The following is a 24,055-nucleotide window of genomic DNA, read 5'->3' as shown; positions in this document are numbered from 1 at the left end:
TCAACCCATTATACCAGCCAAAGAGATCCAAATTTTGTTCTCTTAAAGAGAAAGGAAGGTTAAACCACACCCATTTTTTATCTTTAGTTTTCGAGTCTGTCGGTAAATCATGACTGAATGTATTTTAACATTCCTCTGAATAAATACCTGCTGGCAGGTGCCACTAGGGGAGAGCAGGAGTGCCACACAGCAGATGCAAGTACCTGCGGTGACTGGTGCTCCCCTCTCCCTGCCCGTGCCCCCTGCCACGCACACCGCGCTGCTCCTCTGCATCGCCAGAGCAAACGGGAATCGGCTTTATCAAAAAAACCCCAAACAACAAAAACATCGACACAAGCTATTTGGGCTGATTAGGCACGTGAAGAGGACACCGTGAAAACATCTTTACATGTCAATTCAGCATGGATCTTGCTTCATGTGGCCATAAAAGGATGCAAGTTTTTCCTTAAAAAAAATTGGAGAAAAAAACCAAGAAAAAAAGTTATTTTTTAGACAGTTATTAGTGATTAACAAATTTAAGCTGAAAACTACTTGTCGAAACTCCTAGTAAAACATATTTCTGGTAATTATTGGCTAAGAATGTGTCACAACACAAACTTCTTACTTGTATTTTTTCCTCATTAAATATAATTGGTGCAGATATTTCAGCAGCAGTAATCATTGCTCCAAGAAAAACATTTTCACCCTTTGTCTTTTAAAGGCTATCTACACCATAGCTTTCACCGTGTCAGATCAACATTTTAATATGATATTAGTATACCCTATAGGTATTGTAAGGACAAAATAAAATACAGTGGTTCCAAAACTTCACCAGGCAATTTAAAATAGTATAACAAGGAGGTACAGTGACCATACTGCCTTCCACCCACAGCCAGCATGGACTGCAGCAGCTGCAATCCACCACGAGTCACTGACATACAAACCACACATGAACTGGAAGATTTAATAGTAGATCTCAAACAAACAGAAAACCCCACCACCAGCAGCTCCCCACCCACCCAAATATACAAAAACCTACTCAAATCACACAAACAAAACTACCAGTAAGCTCTTTTCCATACAGGACCACCCAGCACATCAAAAAAAGACATGAGATAGGAAAAATACCAGTCCATTTCATCTCATCTTAGCCAATCGTTATGCTTCAAGGCCCTTGAAGTTACAAGAACAAAATACTATTAAGACACCTTTGTAAAATGAAGCATTTTTCAACCAGAGCAACTTCCATTAGGCTGCTGTTCTTATTTATGCCGAAACACAGTACAACTTGCTAAATTCAATTTACAACATGTTCCTCCACTAAATCCTTTAACCCATTTCTCCATATTTAATGTTCCCGAAATTTTAATCTTAATGGCTCAATTTTTCAGATTTGGACTTTGATCAAAATTTTTTTTAATTACCTTTAAATAAGGAAATGCTTATGCTAATAGTAATAGAACACTGGAAAATTAAACTGGCAGATTTCTCATTTTTTTCCCCCAGAAACTCTGGTTATTCCTCTGCCCACAAAATACACAACATCACACAAAAACTAAATTCCTATTTTGATGTGGCTTTTTTGGTTTGCTTTTACGCTTCCTTATAGGAAAAACAGAATCATAGAATCGTTTAGGTTGGAAAAGACCTTTAAGATCATCCAGTGCATTTATTCCTCTTGAACAGAGTTGCTGGTGACTTTGACAAATGCCAAAAAATAGCCAGCATCTCTTCATACATTATTTTTATCTTCTATATAGCATGTAAATATTTTGGGGTCCTTTGCAGTGTGTCTGTGTTCGCTGAACTCTGATCAAACACAAGAACGTTTGTGCCAGGTCCTGACGGAGAAAGGGGACAGCGGCCCCAGCCAGCCGGCCAGCAAGCCCCTTAAGAGAGCTGAGGAAGCTTATGAGGAGATGATGAAGAAGGCAGAGATGATGCAAAAGCAGCAGGTCCATCCAGCAGGCACAGCCAGCTGTTCCCTACAGAAGTCCAATCATTAACACAGCACCACCAAGCCCACCACTAAACCATGGCCCTCAGTGCCACATCTACACAGCTTTTAAATCCCTCCAGGGATGGTGACACCACCACCTCCCTGGCCACCCGGGCACCCCGGGGGCTCATGCCCAGCCAGCCCTCAGCCAGCCCCCCAGGCCCTTTCCCACCGGGCAGCTTCCCAGTAGTACAAAGCCGTACAAATATGATCATCTATTGAGCTTTTGTAGTAATGTTAGCATAGATGGTGACGTCCATGGAAGTACACATTTAGTATTTTGAAGCGTAACTTATATATACTGCAAACATCCAATACACATACTGAACATTCATTTAAAAACAGACACTTGCAACAGGATCACACTAAGGAAAGTGCATTCTACATTTCTGACTGTTCTACACAGCCCTGAAGCACGAGGAGGGGGGGAAAGCACTGAATATAACTGCCTTCGAGGGTGAACACAGCTATCACAACTTGTTCCCAGGTTTTGTGATGCTGGAGGACCAGTTACACTAACATTGCCTTATAAGGCTCCAGGGTCCTTACACATTTATCTGTAACTACGTGTCTATCTATGGGTAGGTGCCTACTACCTCAGGATCTACACACTAAATGCAGCCAGAAGAGGCACAAAACATCTGCTCAGTTCTCCTCTTATTTGGTTTCTATATTTGAAACACACTTCCATGTTTCACGTCACTGCCTGATGACAGATCACAATTCAACCCTCAAAGTAAAGGTTCACATGCAGCTGCTACGCTTCAGTGAAAAAGCAGGGCAGAGAGACTGCTCAATGGTGTGACACTTCAGCAAGAACCAAAACTGTTGAGTGAAGTATCTAATATGGAAGAATTTAAATCTCAGAACCTGAACTAAGGACAACTTCAAACAATCCCTCCTGTCTGAAGAGTACTTTTCAACTGGTTAATGGTTCTAAACGCTATTTTCCCAATGTTTGGTTCTAAAAATTAAACACGCTTTTTTTCTTAGAATTGGAAAATGCACGTAAATAAAATGATGTATGAACCAACTACAGTGAGATGACCAACGACTCGCCTCCATTTCCAGGAGATTACAAAGTTAGAGCCTACCTAAACCTGGGTGCCTTCTCATTTTAACACCATATACAGTAAAAATCACAGAATATCAAAAGCACCATGTTTAGGGATCCACTTTGGTTTGACACATTCTCTGATGCTATTCCCAATGCCAGTCACCCCTGAGAGCTTCAGGAGCAGCACACACATTTCCAGGGTTTGCTTCTGTCCCTCCACAAATAAGCCACTAAACTTACAAGCTGAGGGAAGTTTGGAGTCCAGTCCAAAAGACAAGCATCTTAGAGCTGCTCTTGGAAACTGCAGATAAAGGGAAAAACATCAATCCTCTACCAGAAGACAAACACAGCGCTAACACTGAAGAGAACCGCACCATTATTCTGGCCTGTTGTCTACTAGATCTATTCTTTATGTCCCCAGTGTAGTACTGGGGATAAACAGCAAGAAACTGCTGTAAGGCTGCAGAGGAGTACACCTATCCACAGGGAGAGATCTGGAATGATAAAAAGTGTCTCTCCTGAAAAATACAATCATTACAGGGTTACAGTATTAGTAAAAGTACACTCCATATTTGTTTAACTATAAAACATGGCAAGCAACACATTTAAGTAAATTATCAGTAAATGTTATGACACAAAAGCTAAGATGAACTGTAAAAAAAAAAAATCAATAAAAGGGCGCTGTGAGCTGTCTAGTGAGGTATTGCTGGGACTGAGTACCACAGCTCAATAGAAAGGAGTGCAGGAAAACTTTTCTTAACGAGCTGTTAACAGAAGGAAATTAGTTCAAGACTTCAGGGCAAGAACTTCTCTTATTCAATGTTTGTACAGTACTGAGCAGGAGATATTTTTTTCCTTTTTTTCCCTGTTGGTACCTGGTGCTACTGCCAGTTAATAAACCAGGTTTTACAGTCATCAGCAAGAATTAATGAATCAAGTAACAACAAGAGACATGACAACTTGAGGAACTACAAGCTAACGCACTCGGGGAGAAAATACAGATCGTTACACTAGGGAAAAGAGAGTTTTGAAACACGAAGTTGGAGAAAGGAATTTGGAAAGTAGTAAGAATTTGAGAGCCTGGGGAGATGGCAGACACCAAATTAGACACGAGTGCATGAGACAAACAATATCACAGCTACAAGGAAAATGGAATTTTGGACGGCACGTACGAAGCTGGCACAGAACCAGACAAGGAAGCAAGCTGTGCTACGCTGCAGCTATGTGCTGTGCTAGGCACCTCTACAAAAGTCATACACAACACCAGATTTTCATTTCAGAGAGCAGATACAATTATTCAAAATGGGAAACCTTAATTCAACAGGAGTACGTACATGTAGTTCAAGTATCCAGGAAAAGAATAAATCTGGATTCCCATCGGACAAAAATATACAGTAAGAGAGAGAACAGAACTACTATAAAAAAATCAGACTGACTAAACTTACGAGAAAAGCTTTATGACAGGAAGGAGCACAAGCCTGTGCAGTTACACTTCCTAAGCAGCGACAGAACCACTATCATTTCACAAGCTGGAGAGCATCTTGTTAGTCATTAGTAACAGCAGAGAAGGAACAATTCCGCAAGATAAGTATAACTGCCAGGTAAGTTCCTTCATCCCTAGTTCTGCAATTCTATGAACTTGATTTCTTATCTTAACACAGTTAGCAGTATATTTTTACATACATCTAACCCTGCTCTATCTAAATGTAATCTGTTATAGTTTCCCCAACTCATTTCCAGGCAGTCCTCCTTCATCCTTCAGCCTCTCCATCTCCCCACAATTTAGAGCATTCTTTCCTCAATGCATAGTGAAGATGACCTCAACATTGCTTCTTTTTTGATACAAACTCTCAGACAGACATTAAAATCAAATGACAAGGAAGACAGGTGGACTCAAGTTTAGTTATTTCTTAGCCTCTGTTGAAGGTAACTGTGAGACTGTAGGAACATGAGAGAAAGGAAATACACCTGTAGAACAAACCACATGTGAGTAACAATTTGAAATTACGTGGCCAAGAACAATTACTGCAGCAGAAAAAAGACCTCAGAGTCACTATAATCTCAAGACTATTCCTACATCCTCAGACAGGTATACCCCAAACGCGACACTGCGCGACTAACTTTCCTCCCAGCTCTACATGCACGTTGCTGCTGCTCGAGGCAGCCTCTTGAAAGATGCTTGTATGTTTTTTATATGCCCAACAAAGGCAAAATCTGCCTATAGGACAGGTGCTGATTTCTCGTCTCAACATTCAGCCTCAGACATGGGTATCATGCGTTAATATTTCTACCCTCAACCCTGCAGACTCCTGTCGATCTGGAGCAAAGAGTAAGAGCAGTAATGATTAAAAAGCTCACAAAACAAGAGGATGAGCAGGAAGGCAGGCATCAGAAGCAGATATGAGCTGTTATGGCAACTCTCATTACAAACACTGAAAATAGGTGTGGAGGGACAGCAGTTTCACCATTACTTGGTCAACAGAGTCCCCTGTCTACTTTAAAAGATGCTGTGAACTGCTCTCTGTCAGTAACGCACAAGTCATGTATGTCTTTAGTCATATCCGACATCCAGGAGCAACCACGGTGGAAAACTAAGTGCAGCAGAACATCCTTGCCAGCTGTGAGCTAGCAAAGGAAGCAGGAACTAGCACATACGTGCCCACTTATCTACCAACTGTAAAGTCAGGGCAGCTTTCTGCTGCGACTGTTTCTCTACAAAACCTGAACAACACAAAGTGTATGGCTTTTGCAGATAAAAATATCCAGCATCTTTTTATAAAACAGTTGGGTCATAACCATGCAAAAGCACTTGCACATTCCAGCTTACTGAAAAAGACAACCTAGGAATCCAACTAACATTTCAGTGAAGTTTTATCATGTTTTATCAAGCTCAGAGAATTAGAACTGGTAAGAATGCAAACCGCACAAATATGAACTATTTTTTTTTGGTTGCAGTGTGCCTTCTTGCACAAAAACCTACCCCAGAGGCTCAGTCTTGCTCACTCAGTGTTTTGAGACATAGAATAAAAGTCATAAAATGAGAACTGCAGAGATGCTTAACAGAAATATTAGGGACCTGAAACTGTTTTTGAGACTAGAGTTTAAATTTACTATTTTCTTTCATCATTGCTAAAACTGTTCAACAGAGGAGAGCTTGATCTTGCACAAAGCTGCAAATATACGGTATAGCAGTTAGGAAATCATAAAAATTAGTGCTGATATATTAATTAAGCCAAGATATTAACAATGCCAAAGGGTAGAATTTTTTTCTTGTTATTGACCAACAAGAAAAAACTATTACCATTACAAGCCACTGTATAACTACAGTATAACACCCATACACAGTACCTACACCACACCTTGCTGGGGCAGACGACACAACCGGACCACTGTGAGTTTAATAATGTTCCTCTCATTAGAGGAGATAACAAAATGAGAAATCAAGTGTACAATCGCTCCCCTCCAAAGCCTTGACTAGACCCAATTTCACAATAACGCCCCTGGGCTGGGAAACACTGTGTTCCAGTGACTTAAAGAGAAGTACTCAGAAGTTGTAAAGAAATGTAAGGAACCAGAAACATACCCATGAGAATTCAGCTGCCAGAAGAGAGCTGGCAATAAGGTGAAAAATAAAAGCACAGACTTGAGCAGAACAAGTTGATTTCAAAGACTACTGATGCTGAGTAAGTGCCTGTTCAGCTCACACAGACGCAAGCAGGAGGTCTGACCGACATCAGTGGAAGGAAACGCAAACATTTAAAACCATCAGTCTTCGTAAGCAAATAATCAAACAAGACCGCAGTAAGTTGAGGAGACAGACTTTGTGAAACAGAGGGGTCCCCACCTGCGAGGTGGCGCTCTCTTTTCATCAGTACATCACCTTTTCAGGCCGAATTTGAGGTACGGGTATAAGCACTCCATTTTCCCCCAAAATGACGTTAATCACTTTCTCATTTCAAGAAGTGAATGGAAGACACAGGGACTGAAAGCACCGATACGGGCATTACACATCTCAACACTTCCTTGCTTCGTTTTGTTCATTGGAAAAAGGAAAAGAACGACTAACCCACTGATCAGCCCAGGTCAAAGAAACGTCAAGCAAATGCTCTTATGATTACAAATTATAACACAACCCTCATCAGGGACGATGCTTTACACAACAACTATCCAGTCACCTGCGAGGAGGATGTGACTGTGACCCCGGAGTCTCCCCTCCCCTGACCTTCGGCAGCACCCACCGGAGCCACCTCCCGTGGCCGCCGCAGCACCAGCAGCACCCAGCCCTGCCCTCCCCATCCCCGGAGCAGCTCCGGGCCTAAAGCACCGACAGCAAAGGGGAAGGAACAAAGCCCTGACGTCAATTACTGCGAAAGGATTAAACCCATCGGCTAAGAGAGGGGAAGGCACCGGCCCCACCGGCCCCCAGATGCACCCCGGGTGCCCGCTCCCAGGGTTCCGTCTCTCAGACGGGAGGGCCGGGCCGGGGGGACCGGGGCCCGACACAGCCACCCACCGCCGGTCCCGCAGCTCCTCTCGGCGCGTCCCTCGCCCCGTCCGTCTGCGGGGAAACGCCGCAGCTCCGCCGCTGGAAACAGGAGATGCGCCACGAACCGGCCCGTCCCAGGCGCCCGGCGGGCCGGGGCCGCGCAGGTAGCGCTGGCGGGGGGAGGCGGGCTGCGGCCGGGCAGGGACGGCGGGGCGGGCCAGGAAAGCTCCCGAGAAGTGAGCCGGGGGGGGGGGGGGGGGGGGGGGAGGGGACGTTGGCCGCACCGGGATCCCGCCCTTCCCCCGCCGGCGGGGGTGCCAGTCTCGGCGGGAGGGCCTATCCCCGCGGCGGGCCCCGGCGCGTCCCCACCCCCGGCCGCGTCTCACCTCCGTTCGCCGCTCCGCTAGGCCCGGACCATTTCCTGGCTGCCGCCACCGGCCCGCCGGGCGGGGAAGGGGGGGGGGGGAGGGCGGGGAAACGAAGAGGCCTGAGGGAGCGGGGCGCCGCCGCCGAGCGCCCGGGGAGTGCAGGGGCAGGCCCGGCCGGGACGAGGCCCGGGGAGAGGGGGGCGGGGGGGGCGCGGGCTCACAGGCGGGAGGTGGCGACGGCGGCTCCCCAGGGGTCCCGCCGCTCCATCGCGGGCCGGGGCCGCGCTGGCTGCGAGGCGAGGTCGGCGAGGGCCGGCGACGTCGGCTTGGGCAGCCCTCGGCCCCTCGCCCGGCTCCGGCCTCCCTCCTCCCTCCGCCCGTCCTGCCGGGCCGCGGCTCCTCCCGCAGCCGGGCACTGGCGCTACCCGGCAGCCCCCGCGCCGCCGCAGCCCCAGCCGCCGCTCACGTGACCCACCCACCGGGTGGGGGGGGACTCCCGCGAGCACGCGACCCCGCGGGGCGGGGCAGCTCGTCACGTGGCCGTCCCTGAAGCGCGCTCCCGCCCGCGGCGCCCTCTGCCGGCCTCGCTCGCGCCCGGTAACGTCGGTTGGAACCCCGTCACTTTCGCAGGCGATTAAATATCCACATGTAAATACCGCGCTCCCGCACTGCGGCGCTCCCTGCGCCCGCCAGCCGCTGGGCCCGCGCCCTTCTCACGGGCCGCCTCCTACCGGAAGGTGAACTCCCGCCCGGCAGAGCCGTGCCCGGCGCGGCCCCGGCCCCGCCGCCTGCCCGGGCACGCAGGGCCAGGCCTGAGCTCTTCTGCCCGCTGCTCCGCTCCCCGGCGGCGTTCGGGGTGGGCCCGACCCCCGGCAACGGGCACGGCCCCCCCGGGCTCCCCCCCGCACCCGCCAGGATACGACGCCCCCGGCAGCGGCTTGAACAAGCATCTCCAACAGAAGCTAGTTTTGAAAAAACTTATGACTATGTAAACCTTTTTTAATTTCAACAAAAACTACTTCTTCCACATAAACTGATTCTGAAAGGCACTGGAGCACGGTTCTACCGGGAGCTCGGCTGTTACCAAGTAATACTTTTTGAATGGCTTGAAATATCTGAGTCAAGTGCAGCAGAACAGTGAAAACACACCCACTTTTTTTTTCCCCCCGTAAGTGTAACGGACTCCAGAACCTAAATCCTCTTTTAAAAAGTCTCTGATACTATGATTGCAGAGACCCTTCAAAGAAAAATTATGTAAAAAGTCATAATAAAAGTTTTAAATCTAGAGCCAATCTGAAGCAGTTCATAGCTACTCTAACTGGTAGTGAAATCTAATGTTTGTGGTGATGCTGAAATCCCACCAATGACACAACAAAGGCAATCAAATTGGGGTGGAGCCCCGACCTACCTGAAAATTAAACGCACATGTAACTTCCCTTCTCTATAAAGGGAAGGAAAGGCACAGGCAGCTTCTCTAGGAAAGCAACATGGTACTGTAAATAACAGAAAATAACAAAAATACACTGTTCCTATCAGTTTCAACGATGTTTTTAGAATTACGTTCTGCCAGTGACACTTCTGATACATCAAATTTCCAAAATCAAACATATCCTGGTATTATGTTTTTTTATTACACCCCTCCCTCCCCTTACAGATCTCGAGTAACAAAATCAGGTTGCGAAGATCTGCCTCAGCCACAACTGGTGTCTCAGTGTCTGGTTAAAAGCAGAGCTTAAATAAATATAATTTCATAAAGCAAATTAAACCCATGGGGCTACGGTATGTCGAATCATTTCTTTATAAATCAAATCCATTTGCTAGCAAAAGTCCTATTTATTAAGCACTCCTCCCTAAAAAAAAATAAATCTATCAATCCACAACAGACTGTGTAATGCAATTTCATTGAGGGCACCCAAAAACCTGTTTCTGACTGACAGATGTTTGATTTAATAAAGACCCAGACTAGAAGATCAGGTTGTCTCTCCCTTCCTCTGCTCTCCCACCGGTTCGGTTCGCAGCGTTTCTCCTTGAAATGTGACGCCTTTACCTGAGGCTGTTTTTCTACCAGCCCGCATCAATTGCTTCCCTTCAATTAGCAACGGCAGCTGTACTTGTAATTGGAAGGATTAAATTGAGGCTGTTCAGAGCTACACAAGCCTCGTGTAACTGCTTAGCAAATATAACAATTTCTGGTTAAAAATTAATGATCTTTTCAACTTAACCTAGAGCTTTGGAAGACAGTAATTAAAGAACTACCTTTCCCATTGAAAAAAAATTTGAATCAAAAGCATCCACTCAGATACGAGGATGTGATCTAGTGAAAGATGAACTGGTAAGGCTCAACAGGCTGGTGGGTTTTACTCTGTAAAATAAGAATACGTAGAGACAAAGTAAACAGGGAAATTAAAAAAACCAACAAAATACTGTATTTGAAATTAAACACATTTTAAACAAAGAAGGGTAGAGGGACTTCAGCAGTTGGCAGTACCAGACACGCAGTAAGCCACCTCTTTGAATCTCTGCTCATGAGCCAACAGCAGCCCAGAAGTTGAATTAAGGTCTCCTTAATATCACCTGTAATTACGCTATCTTATCCCAGCTCCTGCTGACACAACCGAACATACACAAGCATGTCCTTTTGTCTCTGTGAATGGACCCAATTTGTCCGACTGTAGACACCAAAGGTAAACAGATTATGAAGGGACCAACCCTCTGGTTTTAATGACTGGCTTTAGTACTTAGTAATTGTCTAACAAACCGCTCTTTTCTTGGCAACTTAATGGGTAGAAGTAATACACTTGTGTGGAGCACTTCTGATGGAACACCTACACTCAAACACCAGTAACATTAAAGAAAGGAATGTACAACATGGTCTGAGCAGGATGGCAGAGGCACACGGCAGAGACATGATCCCCATCCCCTCGCTTCTGAATAGCCCTCATACCCACACTGGTGCTGCCCTGCTCAGCATTGACTGAACTAACACCTGTATTTTTTGTAGCACGGGACCACCACCCAGATGAGCTCCACATCCCTCTTCAACCATCCCCATTCAACAAAGAGGTTGCTGACAGCAAGCTTACCACCACACCTGCGTCAGGCATCACGCATGGCTTGCTGGAACTGCCCAGACAGCCTTAAACCCTTCACTATAACACCCTCTATTCCAAAGGGCTTACACACGCTTAGCTCTGGCAGTGCCCAAGGCCAGGCTGGACAGGGCTGGGGGCAGCCTGGGCTAGTGGCAGGTGTCCCTGCCTGTGGCAGGGGGGTGGAACTAGATGATCTTTAAGGTCCCTTCCAACCCAAACCGTTCTATGATTAGCTACTATGATATCACTTACATTTGGGTTTGCAGTAAGCATGAACTTGGCAGTTACCGTTTAATAATTTATTAACTTTTCCCATTAAATGGTACATTTACTCAAAAAGACTTAAAACCATTTGCTGGTAATTTTATTTGCAGTCTGCAGTGTGTTCTGTAAAACACAGTAATGATTACAGACTAAAACACACAACATACATTTTCAAACATTTAAATAAGCACAGTTTATTCAAAAGTAATTCTACACACTACTTTTTCCATAAAAATATAAAAAATAGTTTAGTTACTATATTTTACCTAAACCAAGATATTTAGGAATTCTTCCACATGTGATGTCCCCTCCCCAAAAAAGGGCACTCCAACAATAAGAAGTTTAGGAGACTGCCATCACAAATCAGAATACTAATGCCAACTGTTTCAATCCACCAAAAGAACAAATAACTTCAAATTTGCAACCAGCAATACTTGAACTGCAGTATGTTTGGAATTTGCCCCCTTTTCCCCCCCCCCCCCCACTAACTTGCTTCTCCCATGCCAGATTTTCACAGACACATACACACTATTACATAAAAATAATGGAGTGATGATACTGCAGACCATAATGCCAGCCACCATGTGGCCAACAACATGGATTGGTATATCTTGCATTACACAACAATTTTTTGCAAAAATATCAAAAGGGAAACACTTTCCTTTGGGGCCTCTATTTAAAAGCAACTCCTTTTCTTACTGAGTGTCCAGTGAAATAACCTTTTCTCCCATCTCCTCGAAAATAGTGCCCATCTTTGTTTGTTACTACTATATCTCTGGTTTCACTGACCATGTTCTGTATGGAAAGCTAATGGAGTGCTGAAAAACACCCACTCGAGCCCTTCTCTCACTAGGATACATTTAATTTACAAAAAAAGGCACAAAGATGAAACTCCTAAGCAGCATCAGTCATAATTCTTTCACTGTGCACTGCTCCTCTTCCTTACACAGACACTGCTGCAAGAGACACTCTGTGTCTCAGAAAATACTATAAATACATGAGCTAAGGAAACAAGCGAGTTGAAAAGACTAAAGCCTCTGTACAGTACAAGTAATATATTGATCATTAACAAATGAACACTATTTAAAGTTCTATGTTGTAGTTAAGACTCAACCTGGAAGCATCAGGAAAAGCCATCAGAGAAAAAGCTCAGCAGCATATAATACATTTGTTAACAGTGAGATAGAAGGCCCTCTGTGTGCAACATTGTGCATTCAATTTCAACAATGACAGTGCTCTACAGCCAGCAGTGTAAAACTTTTGCTTCTAATAGCTTAGAGGATTTTCTAAATGTAAATGAAGCTGTCATAAACATAGTAGCATATGATGCACAGCATGATCTGCAATAAAAAGCTTTTGCTTACCAGCATGTAAACATCCAGGTTACTGGACCTTAGCTCATATAAACAAATCTGATGATAGATTTTTGAACTAAAAAAGTAAAATTTTCCATAAAAGGATAAACCACAAAAATACTCTTTCAGTAAGTCTCATGTGCCATTTAATGCCTTTCATGTCCTATGAACAACTATGCAAAACATTTAGAAAGTTTTAGCAGTAGAAATGTTGACCATTTAAACTGTTTGGCAATCATGTGCTCAAAACATCTTTGAAGAGTGTTATCATCACTGAACAAACAGTTCTACACTGTACCGCACTATTTCTTCTTCTTTTTCTTTGGTGGCTCATCATCAGAACTACTGTCTGTGCTACTGCTGCTACTGCTGGAGGAACTAGAATCCGATTCAAACTCTGAAGAGGAAGAAGTACTACTCGAGGATGGAGAAGAGGAGGAAGTAGAAGAGCTCTCATCACTGTCACTATCGTCAGAAGAAGAAGAGGTAGAAGAATCTTCGCTGTCAGATGAGGAATCACTAGCCGAACTGGCACTGCTACTGCTGCTGGAACTGGTCACGCTTTTAGATCTGAAAGAAAAGATATACACAGATGAGAACAGGTCTGCTAAAGAAAGCATTCATTACACAGCATTCTGCTGTGTTACGATCCAAAGGTCAATTATTTGGCCTGAAAATTTCTAGGCCTGACAATTTAAGACAAAGTCCTGTGCCCGCCCACCCACTCCACCCCTCCAATTCTGAACAAATGCATTTTGGCTATTTGAGCAATGGCAGAGTGACACCATGTACATGAAGTAAGCCAAAAGAAGACTACAGAAAAGGTTACGGTTGAAAGCTGGCAAGGATCTTGTTCAGAGTAATGACGAGTGTCTTTACTGGCCTGGCTAAACAGAAGAACAAGGCTGCAGGAGAAGTAGGATTGTCCTGTACAGCTAAAACCTTGGGGAAAATTAACAAAAATCAGTTCCCTGGCACACTACTGTAATAAGAACTGAAATTTTGGCAATGTAACAGTTGGTGGAAGTTTCATCAGTGATTTCACAAATGTCAGAATTGTACTCATCGGAAACTGTTCTTCGATTACTCCTGGCAAAAGAACCCAAATTACCTGCCACTACAAGATGCTTATGTTTTCAAGGTGGAAGAGAAAGGGTGGAAGCAGTCCAAGATAAAGACAGAACTATGAATGCAAAGTGGATTTCTGTTATCCTCTCATCCCCACCTCCCTGCCATGTTTAGCCCTTAGAGAGACTGTTCTCAAGATCAACATCTCTAAGTAAGGCAATATGAATTCCAACAAAGTACAGTTAAGTTCTCCCATAGATCTTCCTCCAAATGAAGTGTAAAGGTACTAATTCACCTCTCTTCCCACCAAGTCAACCAAACAGCATGCAAAAGTGCTAGATATAGTAATGCAGAATCTTCTTTCCATTAGAAAAATTAATGTAGTAGTTTTTATCAGATGGTTTGGTTCAATAGAACAACTCAGGAAATGCCTGTGTTAAGACTGTTAGAGAGTAATGTTTTTTCACCGTATCAGCCACGGTCACGTCAGCTGACAGTTGTGGATGCATGTGTTAATCCATGGACCACTGAAGTTTTCATAATACATCTGTAATATGTTATCTCCATGTGTGCAGACACTATGGCTGTTTATTAAAGAGAAATCCATAAAGGCTGGTTAAATACAGATTTACTGTTTGTGGAAAAACTACTGTTAAGATGTGGGGGGTGAGAGTAGCAGTTTCAATCTAAAGTTTCATTAGATGTGCAGAGCCATTCATAGGGGCAGGGAACAGTCAGAGGATCCCCTGAATGGTAGCTTTGACTGAACTTTATTTTCCTAACGAGGTTTCACAGAATCCCTAGAAGCAGTCTATGGACCTCCAATACTTAAGTTACGATCTGAAACCACTCAACAGAAACATCACAATGTAACACTTAATACCGCTTCTCTAAGAGGAAAGCAATAGCTCGATCTATGACAGAAGAAACAAGCAGATACTTGTTTTCATACATGGTCTGTTGGTAGCAAGTAAAAATCACCTACTCCACCTTGTCCTAGTTAGGTAACTTGACAATCCAGATCCTATAGATCAGTAGATCTAAGATTTTTGGGTCTACTACACCACTGTAAAGGTACAAAATTTCTCCAGCAGACAAAGATTTATTCTCCTCAAAACAACTTTTCAACTGTTAATACCTTTTATGATTCTATGCACCAACTGTGGAACTGCTACATTTTGTAATACATGCTATCACCCTCCCCTGAGACTTTTTGTCCTTTCTAATTCTACCAGAATCATCTCACAGCCCCCGGGGATTTTAAACATGCTACTTAAATCGAATCTACAGTCTTGGGCACAGTCACAGCTGAGTGCCTGAAGAAACAGGTGAATTAAGACAGGGTTCTGTCCTTCAGACAGGTAGATTTATATGTGATCCAAGAATGAAACAGGCTTTCAATAACCAAAGCATGCTGTATGGGAACGTTGAAGTCAACATGCACCCAGAAGACAGCTCTGGGTCACCTGAGGTCACAAGATTGTACAACAGCTCTTTTGCCTGTTCCTGTTTTTCTGGTTAAGCCTGTAGCTTGCTTATTACTGTTTATATCAAAACAAACATACACTATGTAAAAGGTTAGTGCTCACTTCTGCCAGAACCCTAACTTTTGCGTTTTTTAAAAAACATCTGAAACTCATATTCAACGGTAACCTTTTGCTAAGTTTTCTGCATTTAATTCTTCCTGTATCTTAACAAAAAAATATAAATAGCATAAAATAGGGAATGTATATTGACAGTTTTGGTGCTTGCATAAAACCAGGATAAAAATTCAAACCTAGAAGACTTTTAAAATTTGAAGGGAAAAAGTGACCAAACCACCACAATCTCCATAAATCCTTTTGCTCTTTTCATTTTTGCATTTGTTTAGAGCACGAATACTCTGAAAATCATTATACTCTCTGAACATCGTAAGTAGAAGACTGCACCCTATGAAAAAGCTGAGGCAGGAAGAGGTCTGAACTACACTGTTTAAAAATCAGTTAATTTATGATCTCACTAACCTTAAGTAACTCCCAACAATAAATGGACACTACTGAGAAAGGAGCCTTTGATAAAACACATTCTGATAGCAGAACTGAGAGACTTGGCAAGAAGCATTCCAATAAAGCCACATTCTACACGACAGACTAAAATAAAGTTGTGTTTTAAAAAACTGCTGTGGTTTATTTAATTACTTCCACACAAAGCAAAAGGCCTAGTCATAAAAGCTTCCAAAACCTGTTTTTAGAATATCGGATTTAGAGACAGAAAACAGCTAAATGTGAATAGATAAATGAGGCTATTACTATACAGACATCCTTCATAAGTAAAACTCACAACATTAGCAGGAGTATTACAGCCTGAATTCTAGCTGTTCCTGAACCATTTTTGCAAATGCCCAAGCAAACATTAATGTGAAGTGATGTAGAAATAATGTCAAAAAGAGTTCTTGGCTCAAAGAACCTTGGCAGGGGGAGGTTTACTTCCTGGATTTTGGTTTGGTCTGGGATCGAGAGCTTTTTGTTTGGTTTTGGGGTTGGGTGACTTTGGGGGGGTTTTTTAGATGCTTTATTTAATTCTCTAGACGAAGCTTGAGAGACAGACAGCTGCTATGAGAAGGGAATGAAAACAACAAAAGGAAGAGCAAGACGGGTAGGTGGAGCAATCACAGACTAGAAAACAGTATGCCATTCTTACACAATTGTTTAAACTACACACTACAAACTGAGGCAGAAATGGGAAGATTTTTGTTATTAAAACAAGATCACAAAGATAGGACAATCAGTAGGGACAAAAGCAAAGGACAAAGAATTTAGACTTTTTCGACAGGGAAGAGCAGAAATTCTCCAGATGTTTCTCATACAAATGCCTGTAACAGGCTAAAGTCAGTAAAATCAAAACTTTATTTGCAGTGCTGACCTTCCCTACACACTCCTTCCAAACTGCCTGCTGCAATACCCAGTGCAAGATCACACACAAACAGCTGCACAATTTGTCATCATTCCCCACATACCTTTTTTTCTTGGCCTTCCTCTCTGCAGTACTTTCTCCAGTGCTAATTAAGGGGGGGGGGGGGGGGGGGGGAACAACGGCTTTGATTAATACAACAGGAAAACTAAATAAATAGCAGCACAGTAGAACTGTGTTTAATATTAGAACACTGGTATCCCACTGACAGAGAGCCACACTGCCCAAAGTTCATTTGGCATCTATTTTCAGTCACTATTCCAACCAGAAAAACACTACTTACAAATCAGGAAAGGAAAAATAACAAAAGAGCAGCAATTCACCTCTAATTTTCTGTGTTAATTATGATTTTCTCTTCTTTATTCTTTACTTCATATTACACAGACAACAACATTTTGGGATGGGAAATGCATAGGAGAAAAGGATGCAAAAAAGTTCTGCATAACCATATTTAGCAATAACCAAACTGACTGAAACAAAGGGTAAAACACTGAATTAATCTGTAGTTTTAATATGCATTTCAAGCACAAAAAGACACAGATCTACTTATATTGATGCTTTCCAGCTATTTACCTTTCAGATTCCCATGCCTTCATATAATCACAAAGTTTTAGTAGTAAATGACACAGAAGAAAGTTTCTTTTAGCAAAACTCTAAGGATTTTTTTTTTTAAAAAAAAAAACAGTATTCATTTCTGGATATTTTTTTTTTAAATAAAATTCTTTCAGTCAAATGTACCAGTCACATGCCCTTCTCAATCCATTGCAGATATATGGCACATAATTCAACCTGGAATGTATATGTATGATTATAGTAGTCTCTCATCATATACTTACAACATACTTGATGTGTCAATGATATATGAGGAAGTTGTACATTCTTTCATGAACCAGGATACTTTTTCTTCAACTGAAACCTATTATTAGAAGCCATCTTAAGCCCCCAAAATAAAAGTAAAAGCTGCAAATATATTTCATTTATAAATTAGAAAGCAGAACGTGTTGATATAGACTCCAGAAAAGGGCATAAAGAAGAAAGTGTTAAGTGCAAATTATAATGCATTTCCACAAAAGTACTCAATGGAATTTGTATGCCAGAAAAATGAGAATTTTTTCATACATATGGTATACAAATATTATCATTATATAGAAGATTTTTCCACATTCTCTGCAATCTGTGGGCAAGAGGAAGATTCATTCATCTTCAAATTTGAAACGAAATCATAATCCCTCCTGGACTGCTGAATGTTAACATTTATTTTATTAGGGTTTTATACCTTTAGCATCGGTAAGTAGGTGTTTCACAACTAAGAGAACTCACTGCCAGTAAACAGAATTCGATCCCAAAGCAACTTTTAGAAGGCGGGACCTAGTTTGGCATATGAGTAACCAGGGCTGCCGTGGCACAGGTCTATGCTTCCCTCTAGCGTTTAATGTATGGATAAGTATAGGAGTTCACTACTCTAAGAAACTACACAACCGATAGTAGTCAGTCCCCTGCGGATCAAATATGCTTCACGACACTTGGTCGTTCTCCCTGTGGCATCACACTGTCTTCAGAACTATAAAAAAAAAAAAAAAAAAAAGATTCTAGGCATCCTGGTTTTCGTTCAACACAGTAACATCACCAAGGAATAAACATTTCCTTACACGTCCTTCCCTCCCAACTCCTACTCTAGGACAAGCAAGCAGCTTTACTGATGCCAGTAAGTGAAACCTCCATAATGTCCATCAGAATCGTCGGGTCAACACAGGGCAAATAGAAGGATCCTGGAACAACTGCTGAAATTAGTTAACTTCTGAAAAATCTTGTATGCAATTGTCAAAAAGTAAACATTAACCTTATAAGACTACATTTACCTTCTGGTTAATGATTCATTATTAGATCTTTAAAGATGATGATACGAATACTCTGGAGCAGACCTGTAGGAGACCCAACTTCTCTGAATACATGAAATAACCTTCCAAAGCAAGCTATACAAAAAGTAAAAGGTGCAACCTAGGAAATTCTTTCCATGAAGAATAAGATTCATCCTCAATAGTGTAACATTGGCATCTGAGGAACGGGAAACCCCATGGCACAGTCAAGGGGATTCAGAAAGCTTATGATTATGCAACCACTATGAATCCAGCCCAATTTAACCAGGATTAAAAACTGTTTCCACCTAAGGATTACCTCGTCTTCCTTTTATGAGATGATTTTTCACATCACATACCCCTCACGCTGTCGACTGGTAAGACTTACAGCTCAAAAAAACCTCCACTGATGACAGACACTGGACAGTCCTGTAACTCTTATATAAAATTATCCCCCACATGGACTCAAGCACAATAGCCAGGGAACAAGCAACTTTGCCCTCAATTCACTATCTTCCAATGTTAACCTGCAGAATTCAACGGAAATAGGGCAGAAAAGGAACAAGGAAATAATCTGAGTCTTAAAGATCTTGAGTCTCTGAAGAACTCTTCCAAACTCTGTCTCCAAACAGAGCAAGTTTTAGCACCTAAGCACTCCTGATTTCTTACCTATAATACCAGGTGACTACAATTGCTTCAGAACTACTCATTGGATCAAAATTAATTTCAAACATTTTATGTCACTCAACACAAGCTAACGGGTTTCCACTTAAGTCAGTATTTCAGCACTCCAATTCATAGTGCCGCCTCAGTTGAAACAGCTGACGAAGTCAAACCAGACCTCACTGCTAGAGGTTAGCACCCATTTTCTTTCTGCATTAAGATAACAGAGCAAAAAGCGTGAACACCCTTCCATAACTCACATCCTGGCAGCAAAGACTTACAGCCAACATACTGAGCTGCAAGCAGCCGTGACAGACAGTATGTTTCCAAATCCTCAACAGTTTTAGCTACAATGGCTACAAATGGTACTAAAAATGCCTCAGTGGGGCTGAGGCAACAACCCTCCAGCTACCACAACCAAATTTGAGTTGCAATGGCAGAATGGAAACCCTCATATATAGGAATTTCACAGAAAACTAATGTGCTACTCTATTTTTCTCTTTGTCACCTGGAGTTGCTTGTTAAATTATCAACTATTAAACTTGGGGGAAGCATTTAAGTCTAGTCACAGGGCAAAGTGCAAAGGAAATCACATTACATATGCAGGCTTTTGCTTAGCTGCAGGTATCTTTCACTTTCTCAGATGTCAAAACGGGAAATAATTATGCAATTCAGCGAGATGTTTTTACTTCATGCTTGAGAGTTAAAAACACCTGATAATCCAACTCTCATTCATCTGTTTAGCCATTACAGCTCGTACTGAGCAACATACAGAAGCTGTGCTGGCACAGATCCACTGTCAGGTCATACCCAGAAGACCAAGTTTTAACTGCACAGTTTAACAGCAAACCTAAACACAAGTGAGAGAACCTCCATAGAAATATCTTTGATATAAATACATTTACAGTTTTCACACCAACTTGCTTGTGCTAGCACATAACATAAGAAATCAACCAAGGAATTCAGGAAACAGTATTCCACTAAAAAAGGCCCCAACTATTTTAATTTTGGCTTAGTGCACGACTTTTTCAGGCAGGCCAAAAAAGTTTTTAGTGTATTTCAGATGAGTAGGTGTTAATGAACAACATTTTAGTTTTTTGGGACCTGAGTGTATATATTCCACCTAACATACAAACCAGCTCTAATATTAAGCAAGCACCACACAGTCTGAAAGAAAAGATCTAGGTCTAGGACACCACCTTACCCACCCACATACAAAATTACTTTTTCATTAATAAACTAGATGTTATAATTCTGGCAATTCTTACCTTTGTTGCAGTAATAGTTGCTTTTCTTTTTCTTTAAGAATTTTCGCTAATTGAGCTGTCCTCGAAGGTCTGTGCAGGTATTTTCTCTTCCCTTTACATTCATACGTCCAATGTCCAAACTCTAGACATTTCTGACATCTTACATGCTGCTTGTTTGCTTCCCTATAAAAATGCAGAATTGCTTAAGTGACTGATTCCAAGTCTGTTCTACCTACTGAAAAAGACATATTTTTTAATCATGCAGATTCCTAAATGCATACAGTTATGATTAGACATTCATGTGTGCTTTAGCTATTACCTTAAGTCAGGACATGAACAGGAACATTAGATACGTACAGAATGTAGCTGCTTTGCTACCTTCTCACAGACACCTGCCCCCTTTACAAATAAGGAAATTCATATACCAGTCAAATGACTCGCTCGAGGTCAGAATCACAAATTAGTTTTAGATGCAGGACTGAAATCAGGACTTTGTACCTCCCATACAGCTCACCGCAGCTTCTGTAACTTACTTCCACCTTCTATCATTTTTTTTCCAAAATACTTTAAAGAATAGGCCCCCACCTAAATTCACAGCCTTGGCTTAACTAAGAGCAGGTTCCTAGACTGCTCATTTAGTAATTAGAGAGCACAAAGTGACAAACCAGTAGTGAGCATTTTTCTCTCAAAAGAAGCATTGCTTTTCAACTCCATCCATCGCTTTTTGTGACAGTGCTACTGTATCTCGAAGGGAATCCTGTTTTGAACATCCACCACTTTTTCAACGCAAAGAGGATTTGGCTTCATAGTCCAGCCTTATAAACACTAATCTAAATCAGCACTAGAAAACTAATTAAGCTTATAGCCTACACTGCACAATTGACTTGAACAGGAAGCAGTATATCTAGCAGTGAACAAAAAAACCCCAACATCTTTGAGTGGTTTGCTTTGTCTTGTCTTGGACTTCTGGATCTAAGAGTTACATATAAACAGAATGACGATGTTCCCCCTCTTCATCAACATGCAAACCCAAAAAGGCAAATGTGGTTTTCACGACAAACTAGCCCAGACCTGTCTCCACAAGAAGAGAATGAACATTTAAAGCAACAGTAATATAACTGTATTTCCAGGGCTTTAGTACTACTCACATGACCAGGGCATACAATTCTATGTGAGCTAAAAAGATAATGATCAAGCCCTAAAAGCAATATAAGTAATTACCTGAAAAACAGAGCAGACTAGCACAACAGCTACAGATCTGTAAGTACCATATCAGCACTAAGTTTTAACGCTAATGAAAAGCATGAGACTGAAGTACAGCTTTAAACAGCGATCAATAACCACAGCCTAGAAGCAAAGGCCAGCAGATACACATTCAGCATATACAATTCAAGCACACAGACATCAAAGAAATGCAAGAAATAATTGACACATATAAAATAGCAACTTAAAAGATCACATATTCCATGAGTACTTTGAAATTCCAAGTTACTTTCCACAGGAAAGAGATTATAATAAACAATGAAAAAGGAAAGAGAATACTGAACTCATCCATATTCTATCCAACTCTTCCGACCCGGTTAAAACCCCAAACACACTCCAAAAATTTAAACACACTAAATAAATTATTCTGAAGAGAAAAAAAAAAAATCAAACCCAAACCAATAAATAAATGAAAAGCCAATGCAAGTAATACATGAGAGCAGAACATACACATTTGCTGTACTTAACATAAACAAGCAAAAACCAAAAACATTGGCTTTTTTTTTTTTTTTTTTTTGCCATCAGGTCCCTCTGGTATTTGGGGAATTAACTGAACACAATAGCCCTATCTGGGTAAAGGTCGTTTGCTTGCTCCACACACACACCCCTTTCACGGTTCTGTAAGCAGATCAAAACATTAATCTAGGATTTATTTTGTTTTATCAGACTGCTGAAAGTCTACAGTGAAGATCAGCGACCACAACAAGATCTTACACGCCCCACCGACACTACAGCATGCCGTCACCCGTGAGGCGGCTTCCCCCCACAGGCCGCTAACCAGCGTTAGCGCCGAGAGAGCGCTCTCCTCTTCCACAATCCCGCTTCCCTTCTCATCATTTCACTGCAACGGTGCCACTAAGCGGGTCACCCCAGCCGTACTTTGGAGCTGTTTCCTCACAGACGAGCAGCGCCCTGCCTCGGATGCGGTGCACCTGCAAGGGCGGAGCTCCGTGCCCTCAGCCAGCACCCGGACCCACAGCCCACACTCGCGCAGAAGACCCCGGCCCTGCCTGGGCCCCGCAGCCGCCGCTCCGCAGCCCCCTCCCTGTAGACGGCTGCCTCGGGCCGCTGCCCGGCGGGCCTCCCCTCACTCCGGTTTCACCTATAAAAACCCCTCACCACGCCGCCTCCCACGCCCGGCCCCACACCGGCCGCTCGCCACACTCACGCCTGTCTCCGAGCGATGAGGCGGTGCATGGGAGTCGCCATCTTAGCGGCCAGGCCGGGAAGTGAGGCGGAGGCCGTGGTGCATGCCGGGCCATGCTGTCCGCCGCTGCCTCCCATTGGGGGAAGGAGCGGCCGCCACAGAGAGCAAATCCTCCAGCGGCCAGAGAGGATGTCCTGGTAGGGCCGCGCTTTCCAGCTCGTCTCGCCTCCCTCCGTGTTGTCATGGTACCGGCCGCGCTGTGGTGTCCGCTGCGGCCCGCGGTCCGCTCGCTGCCGCTTCGCCCTCGCGCTTTCCACCTAGTCCAGCCAGTCCCCGCTGTCCCCTCCCATAGCCCCGCAGCGCTCGGCCGCTGTGGCGCGGCGCCCAGTGTCCTTTCAGGGCGTTCGGTCCTCACAGGCCTCCGCTGGGCCCGGCCCCCCGCCGCAGCCTCTTCGCGGGCTCCCGCCCTGTCAGCACCTGGCCGCTGCTTCTCACGCTCTTCAGCCGAAGTCTCACAAGAACCTGCCTCTCATTCAAAAACTTGGGATTTTTCCCAGAAGGGATATGTTTTAAATACCTGAAACCAGCAGCGGAACGGACTGCAACTGAGAGAACCCCGTGTGGCTGGGGGAAGTCCATGTTCCAGGCAGCCAGCAAAAAGGTAGCGTGCAGGGGAGGTGGGGAAGAGGGATTTTATCGATCCAGGTCTCTCCCGCAACAGGGCAGCACCTCCGAGCTGCTTCAGCCAGAGATCAGGCCTGACCGCAGGGTGACATTGGGATAGTGCTAGTCCACATGATTAATTCGACATACCTGCAGGTAGCCTGCTGCATCTTCCCAAGAGCTTTTAGCTGTTCAACAAGTTAGAAAGCATAATAGCTCTCTGGTCATAACATGAAAGCTCAAAAAAAAAAAAGTTAGAAAAAGATTTTAGAAAGGAATAATTTAACTCATCATTACTCCTAAAAGGTTGCAAGTGTTTACCAACAGTTTTTAGCAGGTCAGATGTTTATACCCCACACTGACAGACAAATAAATCTCTAGATAATTAAGAAGATTAATTCTGCTACTAGTATGGGTGCCTAACCATGCCTCAATAATACATTAAACAGTCTCGGGGCCTGAGGATACTGGTAAGTCATGTTCGTGTTGACCCCATGTGTCCTATACTTGATTGTAAGGAAATACAGTTCAGATATATCTAGGAATTGTAAAGCAAATTCTTCTCCTCCATTAAGCCCAAGAGACTGCCGTTCCCCAGC

General features: G+C 43.2%; 2 protein-coding genes across 6 annotated transcripts in view; both read right to left on the bottom strand.

Moving 5' to 3' along the window:
• Positions 1 to 8,313, bottom strand: part of AFF4 (AF4/FMR2 family member 4) — a 53,648-nt gene extending 45,335 nt beyond the window's left edge. For 2 of the 4 annotated variants that reach the window (XM_040604872.1, XM_040604873.1), the window contains exon 1: positions 8,111 to 8,313. In XM_040604872.1, the coding sequence (XP_040460806.1) occupies positions 8,111 to 8,157 (47 nt within the window). In that variant the 5' untranslated portion in view covers positions 8,158 to 8,313. The other 2 variants (XM_040604874.1, XM_040604875.1) reach the window with 2 other exon arrangements.
• Positions 8,314 to 11,727: 3,414 nt separating this feature from the next.
• On the bottom strand, positions 11,728 to 23,756 carry ZCCHC10 (zinc finger CCHC-type containing 10). 2 transcript variants are annotated; one of them, XM_040603992.1, is made up of 4 exons: positions 22,815 to 22,914; positions 20,405 to 20,566; positions 16,664 to 16,705; positions 11,728 to 13,170 (listed from the first exon to the last, which is right to left on the bottom strand). In XM_040603992.1, the coding sequence occupies exons 1-4, from the start codon at positions 22,853 to 22,855 to the stop codon at positions 12,903 to 12,905; spliced, it is 513 nt and encodes a 170-aa protein (XP_040459926.1). In that variant the 5' UTR covers positions 22,856 to 22,914; the 3' UTR covers positions 11,728 to 12,902. The 2 variants fall into 2 exon arrangements, with proteins under 2 accessions (XP_040459926.1, XP_040459925.1); XM_040603991.1 differs by lacking the exon at positions 16,664 to 16,705 and having other exon boundaries at positions 22,817 to 23,756.
• Between the last annotated feature and the right edge of the window lie 299 nt (positions 23,757 to 24,055).

Source organism: Falco naumanni, chromosome 8 (assembly GCF_017639655.2).
Source record: "Falco naumanni isolate bFalNau1 chromosome 8, bFalNau1.pat, whole genome shotgun sequence".
Classification (NCBI taxonomy): Eukaryota; Metazoa; Chordata; class Aves; order Falconiformes; family Falconidae; genus Falco; species Falco naumanni.
The sequence above is the reverse complement of the archived record's forward strand: the minus strand, read 5'-3'. Positions and strand labels throughout refer to the sequence as shown.